This window comes from Rattus norvegicus, chromosome 19, assembly GCF_036323735.1.
Source record: "Rattus norvegicus strain BN/NHsdMcwi chromosome 19, GRCr8, whole genome shotgun sequence".
NCBI lineage: Eukaryota > Metazoa > Chordata > Mammalia > Rodentia > Muridae > Rattus > Rattus norvegicus.
Window position 1 is genome coordinate 17,970,773 of NC_086037.1, and position 27,776 is coordinate 17,998,548.

Consider the following 27,776-nt stretch of genomic DNA (forward strand, 5'->3'; position numbering starts at 1 on the left):
CACCACAAGAAGAGGACCCCCTTCCTCAAACCTTCCTGGAAGTCAGAGCACTGGCTATGGATGTCCCTCAGTCCTCAGAGGACTCTCTTTCAGCGATGGCTCAGAGCCTGTTAGGACAGAGAGGGACCAGAGCTTCCCCCCAAAGCAAGATCCCTGTCTTATCTGACAGGTATGAGGGCTTAGGGATGGGACAGAGGATGTGACAAGGTTACATGTAGCACAGGGCTAGGTTAGTAAGGCAATCAAAGAGGAAAGAATCCTGGAACATTCCTCATCTGTTCTTTGGGCTATGTTCGTAGGGATGAGGGGCAGTGTGGGTAGAGGACTAGGACACAGCACAGCCTTCTCTGCACATGGTTAGCTTTCTAGGCTGCCTGGTCACTGTGACCAGCAAATTTTCAACTGTGCCATTCTACTACCAAGGCTGACACAACTGGTGCACCATGTAGCAATAGGACTTTACTGACTTAGCGACATTTGGAATCACACAATGATCATGTGTCACAGAAGAGTTTTTTTTTTTTTTTTTAAGAAAAGGATTTTAAAAAACTAATTATTTTGTCCATCTGAGTACGCTGTCCCTGTTTTCAGACACAACAGTAAAGGGTAGTATATGAGAGTAGAAATGGTTATGAGACACAATGTGTGGTTGCTGGGGATTGAACTCAGATCCTCTGGAAGAGCAGTCAGTGGTCTTAACCACTGAGCCATCCCTCCAGCCCCAGTATACTGTATTTTCAATGTTGTTTGTTTTTATTTCCTTTTTCACGTATGTCTGTATGGCGTTTCTGTGAGTACAGGTGTGTGTGTGCCTGTGTAAAGGTCAGAGACAAACTGAGCATAGGTCCTCACCTACCTCTCATCCATGGCTGTGATTGCTAGGCTAGCCCTTCCCCCTAATCCTAGAGACTGTCCACTTTAGGTTCATATTTCCCAGTAGGAAGGGCAGGATGACAGACACTACTGCATCCAGGTTTACGTGGCTTCTAGGGACCTAAACTGTTGTTGGGCTTGTTCAGCATGAAAATAAATCCCATTTCACAGCCCTGGCTGGGCCAGGCAGCGCACAGGTCTTTGCTGCTCTTGCAGAAGACTTGGGTTCAGTCTCCAGCACCAAGGTCAGGTGGCTCACAACCAACTGAGACTCCAGGTCCAGGTACTTCCAACCTCTTTCTGGATAAACCTACATGGCAAAAGCAGGGCTGGGAGCTGGAGGTTTCTGGTGTTGGCTTCTCCCTGCTGCAGGGGGCAAATCATGGGCATGTGAAACATATACCCCTGTAATTCTACAAAGTGCAGAAGCTCCTGAGGTCCCTCATGGTGCCCTAGAGCCTGTCCACCACTCATGGAGGCTTCGGGAACATGGCTTTTTCCTGACCTGTGTGCACTGTGCATCCTCACTCTCTACCCCCTGCTTTTCAGGGTTGGAAGTCTCAGGTATAGGAGGCGCCTACCATAGGCCTCTTCTCTCAGCATTTCAGCATTTTACCCACTTGACCTTCACCAAGCATCCTTTGCTCTACACAGTTACCTCAGCCTGTGACCCTCATCCTCCAGACTCTTGTGAAGCAAAAACCCATGGGTGTGCAGCTCTCATAGTTAGCCAGGCTAAAGGGGAAGGCAGCAAATCCTTCATGAACTCTACAGCTCCTAAGGCCTAGGAAAATGTCTATACCGGGGCTAAACTCATGCTGACCTGTAAGACTACATTTTTCCTTTAAACAGAAGGATGTGTGGTGGTGGTGGCACAGGCCTTTGATCCTAACACTTGGGAGGCAGAGGCAGACAGATTTCTGAATTCTAGGCCAGCTTCCTCTACAGAGCTAATTCCAGGTCAGCTACACAAAAAACAACACTGTCTCCAAGAGTAAATCAAAAAGAGAAAGAAAGAAAGAAAGAAAGAAAGAAAGAAAGAAAGAAAGAAAGAAAGAAAGATAGAAAGGAAGGAAGGAAGGAAGGACTCATATTTTGTATACAATGAGATGCCTGCCTGTCTATACCTGAACCACCATGTTAACTATAACTCTTGTCACATCTGTATTAATTCAAATACTGAAGGCCAAATGGTTAAATCTTAATGACTATACAATTGGGGGGTGGTGCTGAAGAGATGGTTGGTTTAGTGGCTAAGAGCAGAAGACCAAGGTTCAGTTCCCAGTGTCCACATGGTGGCTCCTATTAACCTGTAATTGCAATTCTAGGGAATCAGTCTGGACTTCACGGGCACCACACATACCACATGGTGCACAAGCATTTATTAGGTGAAGCACTCAGGCCCATAAAAATAAGTAAATAAGATATATGGTTAACAGACACTGTGATTCAGGAAGTTCTTAGTGACTTTGGTTATCATTTCTCTCTCCCAGAGACCTGTCTTCCTCATGCTCAGCCTCCCTGGCTTCTAGGACATTTCCTAGCTCTGTGGAGCATGAAGTACTCAACACCATAAGCCAAGCATTGCAAAGCCATCTGCACCTTCACTGCTACACCTTCTCCATGGCTGTGTCTAAAGGGAGAGACTTGGAATCCCACAGATGCAAGGACAAACCTGTTGGGCTATATGAGCCCAGCCACCCAATAGTCAGATCTACTCCTGTCCCTGGCTATGGCATGAGGCTCTTAAGACAAATTAATCTGAAGGATCTCAACAGCTATGTTGTTAGACCTCTCATTGCTCTGCCCGACCTACAAGCTCCTTTACTGGCTCAAATTCACACCCGAACTCCTCTCCTGCCTCAGCCACCATCAGCTCTTCTACTCCTCTCCACCTGTGCTCTGAAGAATCCACACTAAGGTGGATGTTAACCTCTCCATGGACCTCCAGACATATGCTTGTGATTACTCTTCATTGGCTGTTTTGTATAGGTAGGCGGGTTCTTCTACTCTCATGCAGAACACTGCTCACACATTTTGGAACTTACAACACCCTCTTGATTGAGAATCCTGACTAATGACTGACTGAACCTTCCATGCCTGAAGTCACCCTCTGTCTCCCAGTCCAAGATGAGAATCCCCACCCTAACCCCATAGTGTCCAGTTTCATCTCAGAAGGTAGGCTCTGTACTACCCAATATCATTTGGATCTTGGCCTCTAATAATCTGTTAAATCGTTCCTCTCTTCTTTAAAACAAATTCATTTTGTTGTTTGTTTTTTGAGACAGGGTTTCTCTGTTTGGCCCTGGCTATTCTGACATGCTCTCTGTAGATCAGACTTGTCAGGAAGCCAGATATCTGCCTGCCTCGGCCTCTTAAGCACTGGGATTACTGGATTGTGCCAGCATGTTTAATTAAAAATTAATTAGTGGCAGTGCATGTTGGCACATGCCTTTAATTCTGTCCGTTGGGAGGCAGAGGCATTGTGAGTTCCAGGACAGCCAGGGCTATAAATTAACACCTTGTCTCAAAGAAAACAAGCCAAAAATGAAACAAAAATGTTGCAATATGGTCTTAGGAATGTAACTGAGTCTGTTCTTGAACTCTGAATCCTCCCACTTTCACTCAGGTGCTAATCAGCAGGCTTCTGTCTTGACTTTCACTGAGCACTCAGGCCTGCCAGGACTGTTACCTCTCCCAGTGTAACTCCTGACTCTCTCATCAGCATCATCACAAAACTCCTGCTAAGAATTAAGGAAACCTGAATTCTAAGGAACAGTCGGAGCTCCAGTATTTCCAAAGCTCACTCTAATACAGATGGATCCTATGCTACAGAAAATGGTCACAGCTGGAGGTCTTAATTCCAGGACTTGGGACAGAGGGGTTGGAGGATCTTGAATTCAAGGTTATTTTTCTGTTACAGTGTTGCTCAAAGCGAGTTGGGCTGCTACAAGATGCCCTGTCTCAAAATTATACCAAACACACCTAAAATGAAACAGAGGAGTTTGAGTGGGCACAGATGGGAAAGCTCGGCACTTTATGGCTAAGCCACCTGCTGCCAGCACCAAAGTCCATGCACAGCCCCAATTCTGAGCTGTGTCTGGGACCCCACTTAGGAGCACGCACCAAAGTAGCTCAGATCCAGGGCTTTTGGTCTAAGAGGAATTCAGGCAGTCACACTTTGGATGCCAGTTCTCCAGCTCAAGTGCCTGTCAGCCCAGGATCTGGTCTTAGTCATGGCTTGGCATCCCTAAATTCGTCCCAGCTGTGCTCTGAACTCACCCTGTGCCCCGTTCTGATGAATCTGCCATTCTCCATGGGAGTAGCCTCAAGAAGTCCCTCACATCTGAAGCACCACTCTGAGTGCACTAAATACTGCAGGGGAGGGGCGTGGCCAGCAGAGCACCCACCCCTTTCAGCTGTAGAACATTTAGCTCTAGAGTGAGCACTGCTGTGCATTGTGGAACTTAAGCAGTATCCCAGGCTTGGCCTGGGAAGAGCCATTGACACCCACACTTTCTGGGGTGACATTGTCTCCTGAGGATAGAGTCAGGTCAGGAGCAGCAACTGATGTTCACGAGAGACAAACTTTCTTCACCACCTGCCCATGCTGGCCCTAGGATCTGGGCTTTTTGGGTGACATGAGTGCTGAGCCCCCCAGGTAGATGGGTTTTCAGGGGTCAGGTGGTTATTGTCACCAAAGGTATCCACAAGGATAAGTCATACTGTACTAATTCCCATATTAGATCCCTTCTCACGGGTCACAGAGGTCGTGCTGGGTCCTAAATGTGGACCCAGGTTCCTGCGCACTTTTGAGGAGACTGGTCAGGGCGCAGGCTTCAGGACATTTTGTTTGAATTATTTTGGGGGATTTTATTTTTACTGTTGGGGACAAACCTAGGGCTGCAATGTGCTGGGAAAAGGCTTTGCCACAGCTGTAGATCATCCCTAATTATAAACTCCTAAATTCTCCCAATCCTGGAACTTTCTAGGTCCCTCACATGATGCAACCTTTGGGGGATTCCTCACATAGAATCATGGGGTGGAATGCATCCCAAAGAGAGACAGTGGGAAATGTTCCCCAGTGTCTCCCTGTGGCTGTGGTGATGAGAGTGCTGACCAGTAGATGGCAGGGCCCATGTGAAACCCTTTTGTTTTCTACTTGAGTGGAATATTCACCATGCCTTTTTTTTTTTTCTTGAAACACAGGTTGCCCTGGAACTTACAGTCTTCCATCACTCTGACTCAGTTTCCCATGACTAGGATCACTGGCTTAAATTACTATGCCCATCTTTCTTTTTTTGTATTTATAAATCTTCTAAAAGCCAGAAGGATCTAGCATTTAAAATTTTGCGGTCCAAGGCATTTCCAACAGGGGATTCTTGACCTAGGAGTATCCAGACCAGTTTTTATTGTGTGGGTACTTCATTCCCATAACAGCTTATGCTTGACAAAGAGTTCCAAGGTGTGATGTCACTGGGCATCAGGCGGTGTCCCAAATAGCAGCACTGACTCAGGTTGTAATTTAGGCTGGAGAAACTTACTAGGACCCTGGTAATCCTAGCACCCTGGAGCCTCACATGTCCTTAGTCTGATCTATTGATGAATCAACTGCTCTTGAGGGTGGATTGGAATTCTAGTCACTGTGAGGCAGGAGCATTAGTATCCTACAGCCACTCTGGGCTCCATAGGAAGACCCTGTTTCAATAGTAAAAGGGGTCACTTGTGAGTTCTTACTGTCTTCCCTGAGGCCTTCCTGCTGGAGTTAGAATAGCTGTCTCACCAAGTTGAAGTAGAGGGCAGAATGTTGGTGCCTTCTATAATGAGGACGAGTGACAGATAGTCTATGGAAATTCTAGAAAGATCTACAGGTATTTATGTCCTGTGCATGGGAATTGCTGGCTTCCCTGTGTCCTTTGCCTTTAATTTGCAGTCCATGGGGCACCTGGGAATGTCCCAAACCAGGCTGCACACAGGGCTTGTCCCATGATTCTCACTTGCACCCAGTGCCTGCCTGATTGTCATAAGTCTGACAGAGCCACTGTATGCTCTCCTGACACCTGCAGAGAGCACTATATGGGACCCTACTATCCCGACATTGCCCATCAGTGTCTACAATGTCCCTATATGGCACTGAGATGGTCTAAGCTGCTTCCCGCCTATATGCTGCATCAGAATCTGACCATTCCTAATTTACTCCTCTCACACCCACACTAGAAGCCCTGTACCCACACTAGCCCCAGCTGGCCTGTTGCCTACTAACATCTCATGGACTCTGCCCCAATCCCCTGCCCTGCCCTGCCCTGCCCTGCCCTGCCCTGCCCTGCTCCAATGCACTGCCCCAATGCCCTGCCCTGCCCCGCCCCAATGCCCTGCCCAATGCCCTGCCCTGCCCTGCCCCAATGCCCTGCTGTGCCCTGCCCCAAACCCCTGCCCTGCCCCAAACCCCTGCCCTGCCCCAATACCCTGCCCCAGTGCTCTGCCCTCCCCTGCCCTGCCACAATCCCCTGCCCTACCCTGCCCTGCCCCAATCCCTTGCCCTGCCCTGCCCTGCCCTCACTCAGCTGACATTGTGGACATCTCAAAAAAGTCAGTGGACAATGGCTGACACACTTGTCTGAAGACTGGAAATGTTTCTCGATCTTGGAGAGGAAAGAAGGACCCTCCACCTACACTTTCCTCTAAGGAAGTTTATTCAGGTGAGGGATGACAGGGACTGTTTTGTCTCATGTCACACATGTCAGTAGAAAATATCCTAGGTATTGGATGGCGCTGTTAGCATTAACAGAACAAAGCCCATAGTGTTGGGAAGGATAATACATTATGAGTAGGATTAGAAAACCCCAAGCCTCTTCCAGGTCCTAAGAGGGCAAAAAATAGCACCAAACATAGCATTAATGTGATAGGTTGGTTAAATCTAGTTACTAGGTTCTAGTGTGATACCTATGACCCTTTTTGTGTCATGGTCAGCTTATAATGACTAGAGGACCTAAGCTTGAGAGTCACCAATGCCTCTCCCTTGCTTCTCCAGCTGCTGAGCATTGAAAAGCCCTAATGAGACAGCATCTGTTTGCAGACATACTGGATTATTCTTCTTCACTTTATCGCTCTGAGTCACCTCCACTCTCAGTAAGTCAGTTTAATTCCATAAATTGGAAATGAGTCCCGTGGAACATATACTTTCTCAATACAATCACAGATTTCCATGAAAAAGGTGAAACATGAACTGTCCCACCTAAGCTCTGGGCTTGCACAGACGTGCTATGCAAAAGAAACATGTGGTCACAGCTGCAGTCTGCATTCACTATGGATGCTCTTGAGGTCCTCCCTGACCTGCATAGATTAAGATAATTATCTTGCTTTCTATCAAAAGAATTCATTATGCCAAGTTGGCCTGTAGAAGGAGGCTAGTCTCTTCAGTATTTTATCAGATGTGCTTAATGTATATAATCATCGATAGTAAGTGAAAGATCTGTTTGGAATTGAAACTGAGTGATGCTGGAGGATGATCCTGAATGCACAATGAGCAGTGGAGGCACCAGAGCCCGGTGTGGATGCCTAGCAGGCTACCACATTGAGCAGGCACCCCTCAACCACCTGTACATACACATCTCCTGAGATCTCTCTACTTAATGGGAGATGATGGCGTCCATCTAGTACAGCACATGCCCTGGAAGGACAAAAGCCACCTGCAGGAGCTGTGGTGATGGCTCACAGGTTAGAGCATCTGCTGCTCTCTCAGAAGAACCACATGGACCCTAACAATCATCTACAATGGGGAATGCTATTCCCTCTTTTGGATCCTGAGGGAAATGCACTCAGGAGTGGCCCAGACATACATTTGAAAAAAAAAAGATCCATTGAGTTACATGATAAAAATAAATATAATCAGCAACAATAAAAAACACAGCATATGAATGATCAAGTGAAACAGCACCTATAAAAACCTATTTCCCAAAATGACGTTAATGGTTATTATCTTTGTGGTTTAATACTAATGCTGTATTGTAAGAAAAACTGAGGCACATGGTTCTCCATTAGGATTATTCTATATTCCTTTGTGAAAGTTGTCATTTTTTCTGCAGCTCTACAGGCATGAGTGTGTGTTACTCAATATTTGGTGCACACTGTCAATAAGGAATGTGTGTTGTAGACTGATATAGTTAGGATGAGAAGAATACATGACAGCATGGATACAGTATGTCAGTGATTACATCATAAAGTGTGTGTCCATAAAAAAAGTCACATTATCCACACAAAAGACACTATCACCCTGTGTACCCCTTGGTGGCTTTGAATTCCCTGTTTACCCATGCTGCCTGGTCCATGCAAAGATCCATATCCAGCTGTCAGTTCTAAGTCTACAGGAGGGGAAAGGACCCTTGAATAAGATGGTCTTAAGAGTCAAGAGTTTCAAATCAATTTTTATTCATAAGGAGTACAATTTACAAAAAACAGGAATAAAATGAATACCTAAAATGGTATAAAATGAAAAACAGTAACAAGAATATATAACTATGAAATAACAAAAAGAAAACTTCAATGAAAATCATAACCAAAAACATTTCTTAACAGCATTTTCTTAATGAACATTTAGAAACACAGTTGTAGTGCTGTTTCTCCTCTAGGACGTGAGATGTCAAGGCAGTCCCCTCAGTTGTCTCTCAAATGGTGTTGTCGGTATGAGAGAGGAGAAAGACCTCAACCAGACAGGCTGGCATACGGATACATAAATGTAGGGTCTCTATACATTGAGGAAATTATCTGAGAAGAAGAATATTCACCCACAAAAAGTCTTTGACTGTGAGGATTGTCGTCACAGGGAACTCCTGAGAGAGAAACTCATTCTTCAGGGGGCTGTCTTCCTGGGATCCGTCCTATTCCATGTCTCCTGCAGTTCCTGAGACCTGGGAGAAGAAGGCAGCTATTAAGACACGGATGTGGTGGGGACACGCATACCAGCTGTAAAGTTGCTGCCTTCAGTCATGTGATATGTTATTCCTCTGTCACCATTTCTGGATTGCAGTTTCAAAAAGGGCAGAGAAGTATAATTGCCCATAATTCAGTTTCTGAAGAGTGGTTAACATCCCAGAATACTTGTGCATAGACAGAGCAATGAATAACTCTATCACATGAGGTGGGTGACTGACTGGGTGTGGGGAGATTAGAAAGGTGATAGGGGAAGCAAAGATGTATCCAATAGGCAAATGGTATCAGACATTGTTAATCTGACTCAGCTGCTTGTTCCTACCACATTTTGCTGGGTCTGGAGGTTGCTGGTCTTCTCCTGTTCGTCTTCAGCATTCGGGTTCAACTCAAACAAATATCGCTGTAACTCCTTGCACTCCTGCTTCAATGTGACCAACTTCTTCTTCATACATGCCTGGTCCATCAGGAGCCTGCTGTGCAGGTTGCTGGAAACACACTCTGCATAGTAAGATTCTGAAGCCTCTTCCTCCCATTCCAACTGCCAAATCCGACAAACTCCACCAGGACCCAGATTCCCATAAAGACTTCGTAGAATACATCTCCATACATGTAAGGCTGCTGCACAAACAGCAAATGGCCAATCCAGGGAAGAATAAATTGTTTCTGTGACCCAAGCACCAATAAGAGTCCATGTCTCTCCAAAAGAACAAGGGATCTACAACTATCCATGAGAGCCCAATGCATCAGGGCAACATCAATTAGTAGGCAGTAAACAACCACAAGAGGACAGTAGAACCAAGGGAGGTCATGCTAACCATGTGGTCCACACATTCAGCTTTGTTAAACCTGGTATGACCCCAGAGGCCCAGGTCGGCCTAATAACACTCTGATGCCTGAATCAGTATAGTTCTATCCAGAGCCTTCTAAAGATGCATAGACACTGTGCTGAGAAGTCACAGTCTCTTATGGAACTGAAACTGAGTCCAAAAGACCCACGGCACAGTGATATTTAAACAGCAGAAGACATGGACCCAGAGCTGCAGACCCTCCGGTCCAGAACAAAGAGAGGCAGCAATGGATATTCCACAAGTGATGGGCCCTTCTGACCAGTACTTACCGATAGAAGTTAATCTCCTTCTTGAGCTCCTGAAATTTCTCACGATGTTCAATGTTCTTTGTGTCTAAGTTGTGCAGTAATGACATGACCTGTTTCTCCTTTATCTTCAAGTTTTCATAAAATGGATTTGGCCTGAAGTACGGGCTGGCCCCAGGAAGATAGAACCCAATGAACATCGAGGTTTAGGATTATATGAACTCAGGCTGCGTCCTGTACTACCCCAGCCCTGGAAGGACACTTTCTGAATTCTACATATTTGGATCTTCTTCAGCTTCAGAAACTTGGAATTGTGTGCCCAGGATAACAGAAGCTAAGCACCCAGATAAAGGGTTCCCTGGCTCACTTTTTTCAATCAGGAGGGCTGGATCTGCATTCAAACCTGTTATGCTGTCAAGAGCCTAGGCCATAGAGCTTACCCAACCACACACACACACACACACACACACACACACACACACACACACACACTTCCAGAAACCTCTGATTTCATTTTTCCTGTTTTGACAAGTGGAATGCTACAAGCCGAATAACTAATATTCTAGAGGCAGACAGTACACATAATTCTGGAGATGAGACCAGATATTGCCACAAACTTATAATCTGCCCAAGGCATACAAATGTATAGACAAATGTGACCACACAGGCAAAGAACTGTGCTGTTGAAATTGGGGCTTCCAAAATAAAGCACTCACACCTCCATGAAACTATTATACAGGTAAATCCTGAGGTCAAAAAACAGACCCCTAAATTCCAAGGGTGGAGGGACACAGAAACATATAAAAGTTGTGCATATGCATGCAGACCTGTGCACACACAGACACACAAACTGGGACACACCCACAAGAAAAGGAAAGTAAACAGACTCAGAGAATGAGAAAGAGAGACAAATATGGAAAGAGCACAATGAGAATCAGTAGAAATGTATGCACCATTACTGTCTCGGAATTTAAGGCACAGAGACAAGAAGGAACAGGCCTGAGCCTCAGGACTTCTAGTTAAGCATTGATATGAACACTGTGGGACCTGTCACCTAAGGGTGCTGCCATGAGATGATAGCATTCAGTCACCTTCCTAGCAAGTACAAACACTCTCCATAAACTCACAGCACCTAGAACCTTGCAAAGCTACCACCTGTCAAGGGCTTTCCAATTGTACACTGGGAACTCATGCCCAAGTGACTTTATCCCTGAAATCTTCACTCAGATCACAAGTTCAGATTTTCAACAGGTGGAATCAGAGGGTCCATTTCCAAACTCACTCCTCAGTAAGGGTCAGGTTCTGCATCTCCTCTCTATGGGAGATGAGGTTTAGAACAAGGTCGTTTTCTTGGAGCAATGCATACCTCTTGCTCATGGATCCACCTGTCACATAAAGGAGGCGATCTGTCAGCTCATTTCTCTCCTTGGTAGTTAGCTCCAGTTCTCTATTCAGCCTCTCCTCTTCCTCATTTGCCTGCACCTTGTTTTGGACATTTTCAGGGGATGACGTCTGTCTGCAGGCCTCTGTAAGTAGAAGAATACAAGTGAACCCGCATGGGGCGAATGCATAGAGCATACACAGACCACAGTGTCGCCCAAACAGGAGAACATGCTTGGAAGCCAGTGTCACTGCAAGGAGTTTGGTCTATGTGTAAGAGGCATCCTTAGTGGATCACAGTTCCCCCACTACTATATACAGACCAAGAGATGTGAGCAGCCAGGTGTTCCCTATGCCCAACCACACAGGCTTACAAGTACCAGAAAGAGCCTTCTCCAGGATTATTATCAGGTACGCAGGCTACAACCTGGTTTCAGAAGTCAGATCATCAATTCAGCATCCACAATGACTTGATTGATCAGGGATACTCAGATATCCTACACTGTTACTCTAGTCCAATGACTTTGCATTAAAAAGTCATATAGGGGGAGGACATGGTCAACAGACTTATTAATTCCCCCTACAGAAATGACAAATGCCCCAGAAGTGCCAATAGGTTACAAGCTCTTTCTCTACCTGCTCCGTATATTTGGCTACTGTAGAAAAATATCTGCCACACAGAACCTCTAATATATGAAGGTAAGATTGGCCCCGTCAGCCAGAGGTAGTCAAAGGAGTTCTAAGAATATAAGGTCATGGCCAGGAGCACAGTTCTCTCCCTCTTACTACTGTCAGATAGTCACTGAATTTAAAGAAGCAATGAAAGTGAAGTACATTGATGCCCTGTTTAATTCAGAAAAGTTATACCCTCCATGACTACTTATGGTGTTATTATATCAATTTAACATACCGAATGCACTGTAAAAGTAAAGACTAGAAGTTCACCCAAAAATAGCATAGGCACTGCCATATCCTCCATGTGGTTATGGAGAAACTAATGATGTGAAAACCTTGACTTTCAGGAATTGTGATAATCATGGAATTCAATATCTGTGGAGATGTTCCAGTGGTTGTGGCCCATTACTAAAAAGGCCAGCAGAAGACCCCCACACACAACCCTGACAGGAAGCTCAACATACACTGCCCAGAACTTACTCCACATTCCCCATGTCCTGTGTCCATCATTACCTTTAGGTTTCGTTTGCTTCACTCTAGACTCTTCTCTATCAACATCAACTCTCCCAAAGCGCCTACAAAGACGGGCAAACATGTCTGTGGATATATCCTTTGGACACTAAGAGAAAAAGTAGGGAATTGGTTGTCACAACGGTACTGGTGACATCACAGGGATTCCAAGGTCTCTCTAGGAGACAATAGAATGTCCACGAAGGGACGGCTGATGTCACGGAGAACAGACTTTGCCTCCTTGCTAATGTTCTCCATGTACTGAGCAAAAGCTGATGGACCCTTTTCAGGGGACTTCCTTGTGGCATAGCCACTGAGCACCACATGCTTCCAAAGCCAAATTTGACTCTAGGCTTGATTGGAAAAACCTAAGTCATTGCTATGTATCTAAATGAGTGCTTCCTCCCCAATCCCTGCACAGAAATGTTTCATCCTACCTCAAATCCTCCTCAGTCAGCAATATTACCCATTAAAGATTACTGAGAAATCACACCAGTTCCTATAAGTAGCCAAAGAGGTCTCCTGTCTCATCATGTGCAGGTGCATGAAATCACACCCAGAAATAGCCTGTAGGGTAGGTTGCAATGTGGGTGTGTGTTATAGGTACAACCTGAAGCTTTGTGCTTAACATTTGACAGTTGCCACCACATTCCTTAGGAGAAAGAATTGCATTAATTATGGTCCTGGCAACAATGTGGTGATCTGTTAGCAGAGGAAACTGAAATATTGGATCGACCAGTGAATGCACCCTCAGGCTGAGTGTGGGGCTCTCCTCTTTGCACTTAAGTTACCAAAGTAGAATTGCTTACAGTCCTCTCTAAGCTATAACGTGTGATTTCATCTGAAAAATAAAATAGTCAGCAGATGTGGGGGGGGGGGGATGCAGCCAAAGGAGTAGGACAAGCCTAGAGACATAACTCAGTGGACAGAGTAAGAAACAAGCATCTTTACTCCTGTTTCATGGATTACCCCACAAAACTCAAACGCATCTATCCTACTAAAAAAAAAAAATACAGTTATTTTATTGAATGCATACACTAATACTGTTTACAGTATTAGTAGCAAAGCTCAGATTTTGGGGGCAGATCCATGACTTGAACTATCTTCCTGACAACATATAAAGCAATAAATAAATAAATAAATAAATAAATAAATAAATAAGAAAAAAACACAAAAATAAAAAACACAAAAAGCACAAGCCTCTCATGTGAAGTTACAGAAGAGTGATCCAGTGGTCCCTTCTGACCAGGCCATTTTAGCTATGACAGTGCATAGTGACCCTTAATTTGATGGGTCCTATATACAGCTTTGTGCAATATTGTCATTTTAACAAACCTCATCCAGAACATACATAACGACACAGGATATGATTGCCATGTCCTTGCTGTGTATCAAGTTATTTTTCTGTGTCCTTGATTGTCAGGCATATTACAGCAACAATCTGAGATGGCTGGTAGACTTGGAAGAAAGTGGATATGAAAGATCCCCGTTTGATATCAGTACAGCCATTTCTTACGAATGAGAATCTTTTAAGCTGGCCCTCGCTTAGCCCCTACACATTAGACAATAGAACAGAAAGTACAGAAAGCACATTCCCACCCACTCTCTAGGAAGCTGCCTGACCATAAGAACAGAGGGTATAGAACATATTTACTGCAGGGCAATTACAAGACAGGAAACATCTCTGGGAAGCTGACTGACCACTATAGAAGTGAGATGTCCTTAGTACTGAATGCAGCTGTGCTATAGGCTGACATAGCTATAGCCTTGTCCTGGGAACTCCAGAAGAGAAACACCTGCCAAGACAGATATCCTTGGTCCTTGTCCTGGGAACCCCAGGATAAGAAAACATATATCAAGTCAGACGTCCTTCATACTGAAATAGCTGCATTGATGTGGTTACGGCCTTATCCCAGGAATTCCAGGATGAGAAACATCTGCCTAGTTATCCTTGGCACCGAAATACCTGAGGTAATGAAATTGTGTAATCTTAACTGACTATTTAAGCTGTACATTTCTGTTGTTCGAGGCTCCTCACATCCCTCCTGCGTGTGGACCATGTCGGGCCCCAGTGCATTGGTATCCCAAAGTAAACCTCTTGTTTTTACATCAAGACTGAGTCCTGTGTGTTCATGGGGTGGTGATTGTCCTCAGGACTGGAGCGAGAGTCTCCTCTGTCTGAGGGTCTTTCAGATAAAGCTATAGTTGTGGGTTACACACCTCAGCTCTCATTGGCTAATGCTGTCCTCACAGTCCTTGGAGGCCCCTTTGTAAGACTACCTGTTGGAAAGTGGAAGCAGCTTTATTTGAGCTCAAAGTGAACCTGACGAGCAACTTAGAGAACAAGATGGGGTAATTGAGACCCTGTCTAAAACCAGCACAGAAACCCACCCTCCATTCAAAGCATCATCTACCATTTCTTGAATTTTTACCATTCTCTGCCAACCAGTCTTTCATTCAGGAAAGGTAGAAAAGAACTGGAAATGATCTTTTTATTCTAAGGACCTCGATCTGTCTTTCCTTAGGTCCACGTTAAGAACAAATGAAATGGGTATCACCATCTGAATAACTTAATATTACCTACTCAGCATTTCTAGCCTAATACTGTGCCTATGGCAATCTCAAGCTTCCCTGAGTGTTGCTGCCCTAGCAAGAAGAATGAAGAACTGAGGTCAAACCCCAGTGAACCTTTCAAGGGGTTAGAAGAAAGCCATCAGAGATACTGCACTTCTTTGTCCTTAGATTAAATCAAGATGATACAACGTGAATCTATTGGGCTATTCAACCACACATCTTCCTCACAACCCCACCTATCTGAGTTCATTGCTTGGCAGAATTCATGCCCCACCATCCTAGATATTTCTTGATTCATTGCTGCCAAGGGCCAGGTTTCCTGAGTTTTGTTTTTTATAGAATTGGGTGTAGTCAATCATAGTTGCCCTCTGTAAGAAATGACAAATATCTATAATAACTGACCACACTGTACTTGTGTATACAAGTACAGTAGTGGAAAATTCAGCATAACTGAGGAGTGGGAAATCACCCCTGTGTCCTGGCCTTTCTCTGCCCATATCACAGCTCACAGGCGGCTGGGGCAAACCTTGAGTTCCTCTGTAGAAACAGAGTGATGTTGAATGGACACTGAGCAGGCAGAGCAACACAGCTGAGGCAACTCAATTCCAGCAACAAATGCATTATGTGTTTCCCATCTTAACAGCTCCTTTTGAGGACTTGTCCCCACACCTAGCTTAAACACAGCAATTTTCATACATGCCCGCCTGCTATTTCATATTGTTGCTGTAATACGCCTCCACATCATAGATTTCAAAAAAGAAAGAAAATAAACCTGACACTGAGAAGGGTGAAGCTTGTCAACATCTAGTGCATTGGGGGCCCAGGTACGGTCACAAATAACCAGGACACAGAGGATGCAGAGCAAAGGCAGATGCAACTGCATGCAGCTGCAAGTTTATTAACCCTTATATAGGCATGAATATGGATTACCTAACTTTCCCTTTTGGCAAGATATAATAAGATCGTTATTCCCATGATACCAGGAACGACTGAGGCAAGACTAGGCAAAGAAGTGAGACTAAGCAAAGGCTTCTCCTTAAAATATCTGTATAGCAAATCACCCCTCTTCCTAGTATCACAATATACTTGTCATAACCCAGAGAGCATGAGAGCCGCTTCCACAAAAAACAGACACAGTACAGCATAGTGTAAGGTAAAGTGAGAAAAACATTTTCTTCTCAAGGGCAGCGTTCCAGCCCCTGCTTGCATCTCTCAGCCGTCTTTCCTTGATCCTGTCTGGGAAGTGTCTCTCAGTGACTCCTCAATTTCTCTCTTTGTCCTTTTGTTTTAAAAGTAACACTTTCTATAACATAGCTAAATGTCCTTGAAGGGGTTTAATCATGCAAAAAGAAAGCAATATAATATATAATGTATGCAACCTTTAATGAGTGTATCTATTTTCTTAGGGGTATTTTTCAGATACCTTCCCAGATCTGGATTTAACTTTGGTAATTGTTATCTGTCTACAAAATCAACAGTATCGAATAAATATTCCAGTGTTCTGGCGTAAAGTCCTCGGGAGTAAGAACTAATGATTTTGGAATTTGCTCGGTTTCTATTCTTATGTCCCTCATTTCATTTCTGATTTTTAATTCATGTATTGTCTCTCTTGTGCATTGTTAGTTTGAGGAAGGGGTTGTCTCTCTTGTGGATCTTCTCAAAAAAAAAAAGAGGAAGAAAAGAAAAAGACAGCTCTTACTTTCCTTGACTTTGCATTTTTCTCTTTGTTTCTAAAGGCTTGTTTTCAACCCTGAGTTTATTGCCCTTCATCAGATCCCACCAGACTCTCTATGGGATGAGGTTTTGCCTCCTCTTGGTAACAGCAGCATGGAATAAATGAAGCTTCTGCTGATCTCTGTTGTGGTGTTGCACATCACAATCTCACCGAAAACCATGCATAGCCTGGTTTTAGGCTCTATTAAAGCGGCCCACTATTTCAGTGTTCCCTGCAAGGTGCCATGGAACGGTAGTAACATAATTCTGCATGCACATCGAAAGGTTTCTCCACGGTCTTCTGGGTCATTTGATAATAATTTATAGTGAGTTCATGGATGAACACACACACACACACACACACACACACACACACACACACTTTACTGACATGGTGCAAATTCTTTGCACACCAAAAATAAAGTGAGCGTTACTGAAAATGCACCAATAATGGAATCGATGCAGGGAGCTGTGGGGAAGTTGGGGCTTAGAGTTACTTAAAAGACCTGATGCAGATTCTCCTTCTATTGGAGGAGAAACTTGATAGACAATGTGGTTCTTTATTTTCTTTCTCTAGAGCACACAGGACTAGGGTGGCAGCGAGGGCTTTGAGTGTGTTTGGCAAGTACAGTAGCACTGAATTAAATCCTAGGGCTGGAACCCTATTAATCATCTACAACAATTACAGGGCAGGCTGGATGACGACACTCAGCTGACAATGTGGACATCTCAAGACAGTCACTGGACAATGGCTGACACTCTTGTCTGAAGACTGGAAATGTTTCTCGATCTTGGAGAGGAAAGAAGGACCCTCCAACTACACTGTCCTCTAAGGAAGTTTATTCAGGTGAGGGATGACAGGGACTGTTTTGTCTCATGTCACACATGTCAGTAGAAAATATCCTAGGTATTGGATGGCGCTGTTAGCATTTACAGAACAAAGCCCATAGTGTTGGGAAGATTAATAAATTATGAGTAGGATTAGAAAACCCCAAGCCTCTTCCAGGTTCTAGGAGAGAAAAAAATACCACCAAACATAGCATTAATGTGATAGGTTGGTTAAATCTAGTTACTAGATTCTAGTGTGATACCTATGACTTTTTGTGTCATGCTCAGCTTATAATGACTAGAGGACCTAAGCTTGAGAGTCACCAATGCCTCTCCCTTGCTTCTCCAGCTGCTGAGCATTGAAAAGCCCTAATGAGACAGCATCTGTTTGCAGACATACTGGATAAGTCTTCTGCACTTTATCTCTCTGAGTCACCTCCACTCTCAGTAAGTCAGTTTAATTCCATAAATTGTAAATGAGTCACGTGGAAAATATACTTTCTCAATACGATCACAGATTTCCATGTAAAAGGTGAAACATGAACTATCCCACCTAAGTTCTGGGCTTGCACAGACCTGCTCTGCAAAAGAAACATGTGGTCACAGCTGCAGTCTGCATTCACTATGGATGCTCTTGAGGACCTCCCTAAACTGCATAGATTAAGATAATTATCTTGCTTTCTATCAAAAGAATTCATTATGCCAAGTTGGCCTGTAGAAGGAGGCTAGTCTCTTCTGTATTTTATCAGATGTGCATAATCTATATGATCATCGATAGTAAGTGAAAGCTCTGTTTGGAATTGAAACTGAGTGATGCTGGAGGATGATGCTGAATGCACAATGAGCAGTGGAGGCACCAGAGCCCGGTGTGGATGCCTAGCAGGCTACCACATTGAGCAGGCACCGCTCAACCACCTGTACATACAAATCTCCTGAGATCTCTCTCCTTAATGGGAGATGATGGCGTCCATCTAGTATAGCACATGCCCTGGAAGGACAAAAGCTACCTACAGGAGCTGTGGTGATGGCTCACAGGTTAGAGCATCTGCTGCTCTCTCAGAAGAGCCACATGGTCCCTAACAATCATCTACAATGGGGAATGCTATTCCCTCTTTTGGATCATGAGGGAAATGCACTCAGGAGTGGCCCAGACATACATTTGAAAAAAAAAGATCCATTGAGTTAAATGATAAAAATAAATATAATCAGCAACAATAAAAAACACAGCATATGAATGATCAAGTGAAACAGCACCTATAAAAACCTATTTCCCAAAATGACGTTGATGGTCATTATCTTTGTGGTTTAATACTAATGCTGTATTGTAAGAAAAACCGAGGCACATGGTTCTCGATTAGGATTATTCTATATTCCTTTGTGAAAGTTGTCATTTTTTCTGCAGCTCTACAGGCATGAGTGTGTGTTACTCAATATCTGGGCAAACAGTCAATAAGGAATGTGTGTTGTAGACTGATATAGATTAGGATGAGCAGAACACATGACAGCATGGATACAGTATGTCAGTGATTACATCATAAAGTGTGTGTCCATAAAAAAAGTCACATTATCCACACAAAAGACACTATCACCCTGTGTACAGCTTGGTGGCTTTAAATTCCCTATTTACTCATGCTGCCTGGACCATGCAAAGATCCATATCCAGCTGTCAGTTCTAAGTCTACAGGAGGGGAAAGGACCCTTGAATAAGATGGTCTTAAGAGTCAAGAGTTACAAATCAATTTTTATTCATAAGGAATACAATTTACAAAAAACAGGCATAAAATGAACAACTAAAATGGTATAAAAATGAAAAACAGTAACAAGAATATATAACTATGATATAACAAAAAGAAAACTTCAATGAAAATCATAACCAAAAATATTTCTTAACAGCATTTTCTTAATGAACATTTAGAAACACAGTTGTAGTGCTGTTTCTCCTCTAGGGAGATGTCAAGGCAGTCCCCTCAGTTGTCTCTCAAATGGTGTTGTCGGTATGAGAGAGGAGAAAGACCTCAATGAGACAGGCTGTCATACGGATACATAAATTTAGGGTCTCTATACAATGAGGAAATTAACTGAGAAGAAGAATATTCTCCCCAAAAAAGTCTTTGACTGTTGAGGATTGTCGTCAGCAGGGAACTCCTGAGAGAGAAACTCATTCCTCAGGGGGCTGTCTTCCTGGGATCTGTCCTATTCCATGTCTCCTGCAGTTCCTGAGACCTGGGAGGAGAAGGCAGCTATTAAGACACTGATTTGGTGGGGACACGCATACCAGCTGTCAAGTTGCTGCCTTTTGTCCCTTCAGCTGCATTGGACAGACAGCACTGATCTTTTCACTGAAATCATTGCTGATATCTCTGCAGCCTGGGGAAAGTCACCAACAACCCTCACAGTACTGTGGGAGAACAAGCTGCTCCTCAAACTTCTACCAGTGATAACCAAGAACGGGGAAAGGAGAAGAGACCTAACTGGGTTGCAGGAAGAAAGTAGAAGGCCACATGATACTGAGATCAAAGCCAATGACCAGGACTCATTTGCCATTTGCACTTGGTTCTTATCCCTACAAGGTGCTTCCAACCATCACATGACCCCTGTATGACCTTTGTCACACGACCAAGAACTCGTTCAAAACTCTTCATAGCATCCAATCTGTAATAGGGAGATGCAGTCATGTGATATGTTATTCCTCTGTCACCATTTCTGGACTGCAGTTACAAAAAGGGCAGAGAAGTGTACTTGCCCATAATTCAGTTTCTGAAAAGTGGTTAACATCCCAGAATACTTGTGCATAGACAGAGCAATGAATAACTCTATCACATGAGGTGGGTGACTGATTGGGTGTGGGGATATTAGAAAGATGATAGGGGAAGCAAAGATGTATCCAATAGGCAAATGGTATCAGACATTGTTAATCTGACTCAGCTGCTTGTTCCTACCACATTTTGCTGGGTCTGGAGGTTGCTGGTCTTCTCCTGTTCGTCTTCAGCATTCGGGTTCAACTCAAACAAATATCGCTGTAACTCCTTGCTCTCCTGCTTCAATGTGACCAACTTCTTCTTCATACATGCCTGGTCCATCAGGAGCCGGCTGTGCAGGTTGCTGGAAACACACTCTGCATAGTAAGATCCGAAACCTCTTCCTCCCATTCCAACTGCCAAATCCCACAAAGTCCACCAGGACCCAGATACCCATAAAGACTTCATAGAGTACATCTCCATACATGTAAGGCTGCTGCACAAACAGCAAATGGCCAATCCAGGGAAGAATAAATTGTTTCTGTGACCCAAGCACCAATAAGAGTCCATGTCTCTCCAAAAGAACAAGGGATCTACAACTACCCATGAGAGCCCAATGCATCGGGACAGCATCAATTAGTAGGCGGCAAATAACCACAAGAGGACAGTAGAACCAAGGGAGGTCATGCAAACCATGTGGTCCACACATTGAGCTTTGTTAAACCTGGTATGACCCCAGAGCCACAGGTTGTCCTAATAACACTCTGATGCCTGAATCAGTGTAGATCTATCCAGAGCCTTCTAAAGATGCATAGACACTGCGCTGAGAAGTCACAGTCTCTTATGGAACTGAAACTGAGTCCAAAAGACCCACGGCACAGTGATATTTAAACAGCAGAAGACATGGGCCCAGAGCTGCAGGCTCTCCAGTCCAGAACAAAGAGAGGCAGACATGGATATTCCACAAGTGATGGGCCCTTCTGACCAGTACTTACCGATAGAAGTTAATCTCCTTCTTGAGCTCCTGAAATTTCTCACGATGTTCAATGTTCTTTGTGTCTAAGTTGTGCAGTAATGACATGACCTCTTTCTCCTTTATCTTCAAGTTTTCATAAAATGGATTTGGCCTGAAGTAGGGGCTGGCCCCAGGAAGATAGAACCCAATGAACATCGAGGTTTAGGATTATATGAACTCAGGCTGTGTCCTGTACTACCCCAGCCCTGGAAGGACACTTTCTGAATTCTACATATTTGGATCTTCTTCAGCTTCAGAAACTTGGAATTGTGTGCCCAGGACAACAAAAACTAAGCACCCAGATAAAGGGTTCCCTGGCTCACATTTTTCAATCAGGAGGGCTGGATCTGCATTCAAACCTGTTATGCTGTCAAGAGCCTAGGCCACAGAGCTTACCCAACCACACACACACACACACAAACACACACAGACACACACACACACACACACACACATCCAGAAACCTCTGATTTCATTTTTCCTGTTTTGACAAATGGAATGCTACAAGCCGAATAACTAATATTCTAGAGGCAGACAGTACACATAATTCTGGAGATGAGACCAGATATTGCCACAAACTTATAATCTGCCCAAGGCATACAAATGTATAGACAAATGTGACTACACAGGCAAAGAACTGTGCTGTTCTGCACACACAGACACACAAACTGGGGCACCCCCACAAGAAAAGAAAAGTAAGGTCTCCAGCTCCGAAAAAAAGAACCAAAAAAAAAAAGAAGAAAAGAAAAGTAAACAGACTCAGAGAATGAGAAAGAGAGACAAATATGGAAAGAGCACAATGAGAATCAGTAGAAATGCATGCACCATTACTGTCTCAGAGTGTAAGGCACAGAGACAAGAAGGAGCAGGCCAGAGCCTCAGGCCTTCTACTTAAGCATTGATATGAACACTGTGGGACCTGTCACCTAAGGCTGCTGCCAGGAGATGATAGTGTTCAGTCACCTTCCTAGCAAGTACAAACACTCTCCACAAACTCACAGCACCTAGAACCTTGCAAAACTACCACCTGTCAAGGGCTTTCCAATTGTACACTGGGAACTCATGCTCCAGTGACTTTATCCCTGAGTTCTTCACTCAGATTGCAAGTTCAGATTTTCAACAGGCAGAATCAGAGAGTCCATTTTCAATCTCACTCCTCAGTAAGGGTCAGGTTCTGAATCTCCTCTCTATGGGAGATGAGGTTTAGAACAAGGTCGTTTGTTTGGAGCAATGCATACCTCTTGCTCATGGATCCACCTGTCACATAAAGGAGGCGATCTGTCAGCTCATTTCTCTCCTTGGTAGTTAGCTCCAGTTCTCTATTCAGCCTCTCCTCTTCCTCGTTGGCCTGCACCTTGTTTAGGACATTTTCAGGGGATGACGTCTGTCTGCAGGCCGCTGTAGGTAGAAGAACACAAGTGAACCTGCATGGGGCGAATGCATAGAGCATACACAGACCACAGTGAGGTCCAAACAGGAGAACATGCTTGGAAGCCAGTGTCACTGCAAGGAGTTTGGTCTATGTGTAAGAGGCATCCTAAGTGGATCACAGTTCCCCCACTACTATATAGAGACCAAGAGATGTAAGCAGCCAGGTGTTCCCTATGCCCGCCCACACAGGCTTACAAGTACCAGAGAGATGCCTTCTCCAGGATTATTATCAGGTACGCAGGCTACAACCTGGTTTCAGGACCCTCACCCCTCTGGTTTCAGAAGTCAGATCATCAATTCAGCATCCACAATGAATTGATTGATCAGGGATACTCAGACATCCTACACTGTTACTCTAGTCCAATAACTTTGCATTAAAAAGTCATGTAGGGGGAGGACATGGTCAACAGATTTATTAATTCCCCCTACTGAAATGACAAATGCCCCAGAAGTGCCAATAGGTTACAGGCTCTTTCTCTACCTGCTCCATATAGTTTGGCTACTGTAGAAAAATATCTGCCACACAGAACCTCTAATATATGAAGGTAAGATTGGCCCCGTCAGCCAGAGGTAGTCAAAGGAGTTCTAAGAATATAAGGTCATGCCAGGAGCACAGTTCTCTCCCTCTTACTACTGTCAGATAGTCACTGAATTTAAAGAAGCAATGAAAGTGAAGTACATTGATGCCCTGTTTAATTCAGAAAAGTTATACCCTCCATGACTACTTATGGTGTTATTATATCAATTTAACATACCGAATGCACTGTAAAAGTAAAGACTAGAAGTTCACCCAATAATAGCATAGGCATTGCCATATCCTCCATGTGGTTATGGAGAAACTAATAATGTGAAAACCTTGACTTTCAGGAATTGTGATAATCATGGAATTCAATATCTGTGGAGATGTTCCAGTGGTTGTGGCCCATTGCTATAAAGGCCAGCTGAAGGCCCCCACACTCACCCCTGAGAGGAAGCTCAACATACACTGCCCAGAACTTACTCCACATTCCCCATGTCCTGTGTCCATCATTACCTTTAGGTTTCGTTTGCTTCACTCTAGACTCTTCTCTATCAACATCAACTCTCCCAAAGCGCCTGAGAAGACGGGCAAACATGCCTGTGGATATATCGTTTGGACACTAAGAGAAAAAGTAGGGAATTGGTTGTCACAACGATACTGGTGACATCACAGGGATTCCAAGGTCTCTCTAGGAGACAATAGAATGTCCACGAAGGGCCGGCTGATGTCACGGAGAACAGACTTTGCCTCCCTGCTAATGTTCTCCTTGTACTGAGCAAAAGCTGATGTGCCCTTTTCAGGAGACTTCCCTGTGGCATAGCCACTGAGCACCACATGCTTCCAAAGCCAAATTTGGCTCTAGGCTTGATTGGAAAAACCTAAGTCATTGCTATGTACCTAAATGAGTGCTTCCTCCCCGATCCCTGCACAGAAATGTTTCATCCTACCTCAAATTCTCCTCAGTCAGCAATATTACCCATTAAAGATTACTGAGAAATCACACCAGTTCCTATAAGTAGCCAAAGACGTCTCCTGTCTCATCATGTGCAGGTGCATGAAATCACACCCAGAAATAGCCTGTAGGGTAGGTTGCAATGTGGGTGTGTGTTATAGGTACAACCTGAAGCTTTGTGCTTAACATTTAACAGTTGCCACCGGATTCCTTAGGAGAAAGAATTGCATTCATTATGGTGCTGGCAACAATGTGGTGATCTGTTAGCAGAGGAAACTGAAATATTGGATCCACCAGTGAATGCACCCTCAGGCTGAGTGTGGGGCTCTCCTCTCTGCACCTAAGTTACCAAAGCAGGATTGCTTACAGGCCTCTCTAAGCTATAACGTCTGATTTCATCTGAAAAATAAAATAGTCAGCAGATGTGTGTGTGTGGTATGGTGCAGCCAAAGGATTTGGACAAGCCTAGAGACATAACTCAGTGGACAGAGTAAGAAACAAGCATCTTCACTCCTGTTTCATGAATCACCCCACAAAACACAAACGCATCTATCCTACTTAAAAAAAAAAAACAAGTTATTTTATTGAATGCATACACTAATACTGTTGTAAACATTGGTATTGGTAGTAAAGCTCAGATTTTGGGGGCAGATCCATGACTTGAACTATCTTCCTGACAACATATAAAACAATAAATAAATAAATAAATAAATAAATAAATAAATAAATAAATAAATAAGAAAAAACAGAAAAATAAAAAAACACAAAAAGCACAAGCCTTTCATGTGAAGTTACAGAAGAGTGATCCAGTGGTCACTTCTGACCAGGCCATTTTAGCTATGACAGTGCATAGTGAACCTTAATTTGATGGGTCCTATATAAAGCTTTGTGCAATATTGTCATTTTAACCAACCTCATCTAGAACATACATAACAACACAGGATATGATCACAATGTCCTTGCTGTGTATCAAGTTATTTTTCTATGTCCTTGATTGTCAGGCATATTACAGCAACAATCTGAGATGGCTGGTAGACTTGGAAGAAAGTGGATATGAAAGATCCCCGTTTGATATCAGTACAGCCATTTCTTACGAATGAGAATCTTTTAAGCTGGCCCTCGCTTAGCCCCGTGACATTAGACAATAGACCAGAAAGTACAGAAAGCACATTCCCACCCACTCTCTAGGAAGCTGCCGGACCATAAGAACAGAGGGTATAGAACATATTTACTGCAGGGCAATTAGACAGGAAACATCTCTGGGAAGCTGACTGACCACTATAGAAGTGAGATATCCTTGGTACTGAATGCAGCTGTGCTATAGGCTGACATAGCTATAGCCTTGTCCTGGGAACTCCAGAAGAGAAACACCTGCCAAGACAGATATCCTTGGTCCTTGTCCTGGGAACCCCAGGATAAGAAAACATATATCAAGTCAGATGTCCTTCGTACTGAAATAGCTGCACTGATGTGGTTACGGCCTTATCCCAGGAATTCCAGGACGAGAAACATCTGCCTAGTTATCCTTGGCACGAAATAGCTGAGCTAAGGAAACTGTGTAATCTTAACTGACATTTTAAGCTGTATATTTCTGTTGTTTGAGGCTCCTCACATCCCTCCTGTGTGTGGACCATGTCGGGCCCCAGTGCATTGGTATCCCAAAGAAAACCTCTTGTTTTTACATCAAGACTGAGTCCTGTGTGTTCATGGGGTGGTGATTGTCCTCAGGACTGGAGCGAGAGTCTCCTCTGTCTGAGGGTCTTTCAGATAAAGCTATAGTTGTGGGTTACACACCTCAATTCTCATTGGCTAATGCTGTCCTCACAGTCCTTGGAGGCACCTTTGTAAGACTACCTGTTGGAAAGTGGAAGCAGCTTTATTTGAGCTCAAAGTGAACCTGACGAGCAACGTAGAGAACAAGATGGGGAAATTGAGAACCTGTCTAAAACCAGCACAGAAACCCACCCTTCATTCAAAGCATCATCTACCAATTCTTGAATTTTTACCATTCTCTGCCAACCAGTCTTTCATTCAGGAAAGGTAGAAAAGAACTGGAAATGATCTTTGTATTCTAAGGACCTCGATCTGTCTTTCCTTAGGTCCACGTTAAGAACAAATGAAATGGGTATCACCATCTGAACAACTTAGTATCACCTACTCAGCATTTCTAGCCTAATACTGTGCCTATGGCAATCTCAAGCTTCCCTGAGTGTTGCTGCCCCAGCAAGAAGAATGAAGAACTGAGGTCAATCCCCAGTGAACCTTTCAAGGGGTTAGAAGAAAGCCATCAGAGATACTGCACTTCTTTGTCCTTAGATTAAATCAAGATGATACAACGTGAATCTAGTGTGCTATTCAACCATACATCTTCCTCACAACCCCACCTATCTGAGGTCATTGCTTGGCAGAATTCATGCCCCACCATCCTAGATATTTCTTCATTCATTGCTGCCAAGGGCCAGGTTTCCTGACTTTTGTTTTTTATAGAATTGGGTGTAGTCAATCATAGTTGCCCTCTGTAAGAAATGACAAATATCTATAATAACTGAATATTCTGAAGGTTTTATACTGGTTTTATTATACATATAACTATGAAACGGAAAACATACATATTTCATCAATGAAATGAGTAAGATTGATTTAATGAAAAGAAAAATGGATGGAACTTCAAAACTTCCATGATTACATATTATCTATTTAATTCCCTCCACAATAGCAAGAAATGGACATTATTATTTACCTAAACCGAGAAAATATTAATTGTTTGGCCTGCTTTTCTGAGCTTCCTTAAGGTATAGTTAATTGACAGAGCTGTGGTTTAAAATTAGGGTCCATATTCTTCTGTTTTAAATGTGTGCCTTTTCTTTCTATTTTTTTCTCCATCTTTATTAAATTGGGTATATCTTATTTACATTTCAATTGTTATTACCTTTCTGGGTTTCCAGGCAAACATCCCCCTAACCCCTCCCCCTCCCCTTCTCTATTGGTGTCCCCTCCCCATCCTCCCCCCATTACCACCCTCCCCCCAACAAGCCCCTTCACTGGGGGTTCAGTCTTGGCAGGACCAAGGGCTTCCCTTTTATTTCTAGTGGGTGCTGCTCTCCCTGCTCTGTGGGAAGTGGATAGGGGGAAGGCCCGGGCCTGAGGTGAGTTGGAACTGGGGTAGAAAGGCATAGGGTCTCCTAGGTGAGAATGTCAAACTGCCACTGCTGCTGCAGCCACCATGGAGAAGCCCTTGTTCCTGCTGCAGGGAGGAGAGTCTGGTGCCCACAAGATGGCTGAAGGGGAGCTGAGAGTGGACAGCTTCATCACCCGCCTGCTGGAGGTATGAGGATATCGTCCGGGAAAAATTGTGCAGATGACTGAAGCAGAAGTCCAAGGGCTGTGTATCACGTCTCGTGAAATCTTTCTTAGCCAGCCAACAGCTGTGAACACAGGTTTCTTTTGGAGAACAGGCCTGTGCAGGCCCAGAACCTAGGTGGGACAGTTCAAGCTACCCTTTTTCCATGGCCAATCTCAGATCATATTCAGAAAGTATTTCTTGG

General features: G+C 43.9%; 2 protein-coding genes across 2 annotated transcripts; both read right to left on the reverse strand.

Annotated features, from left to right (window-relative positions):
* Positions 1-8,279: 8,279 nt before the first annotated feature.
* On the reverse strand, positions 8,280-11,505 carry LOC134483414 (disks large homolog 5-like). Its single transcript, XM_063278687.1, has 3 exons — positions 11,262-11,505; positions 9,920-10,063; positions 8,280-9,287 (listed from the first exon to the last, which is right to left on the reverse strand). Exons 1-3 carry the CDS (start codon positions 11,471-11,473, stop codon positions 9,107-9,109), a joined length of 537 nt encoding a protein of 178 aa, XP_063134757.1. The 5' UTR covers positions 11,474-11,505; the 3' UTR covers positions 8,280-9,106.
* An 8,820-nt stretch (positions 11,506-20,325) lies between these two features.
* LOC134483415 (disks large homolog 5-like) lies at positions 20,326-23,017 on the reverse strand. The gene is made up of 2 exons (XM_063278688.1): positions 22,567-23,017; positions 20,326-21,452 (listed from the first exon to the last, which is right to left on the reverse strand). Exons 1-2 carry the CDS (start codon positions 22,776-22,778, stop codon positions 21,305-21,307), a joined length of 360 nt encoding a protein of 119 aa, XP_063134758.1. The 5' UTR covers positions 22,779-23,017; the 3' UTR covers positions 20,326-21,304.
* Between the last annotated feature and the right edge of the window lie 4,759 nt (positions 23,018-27,776).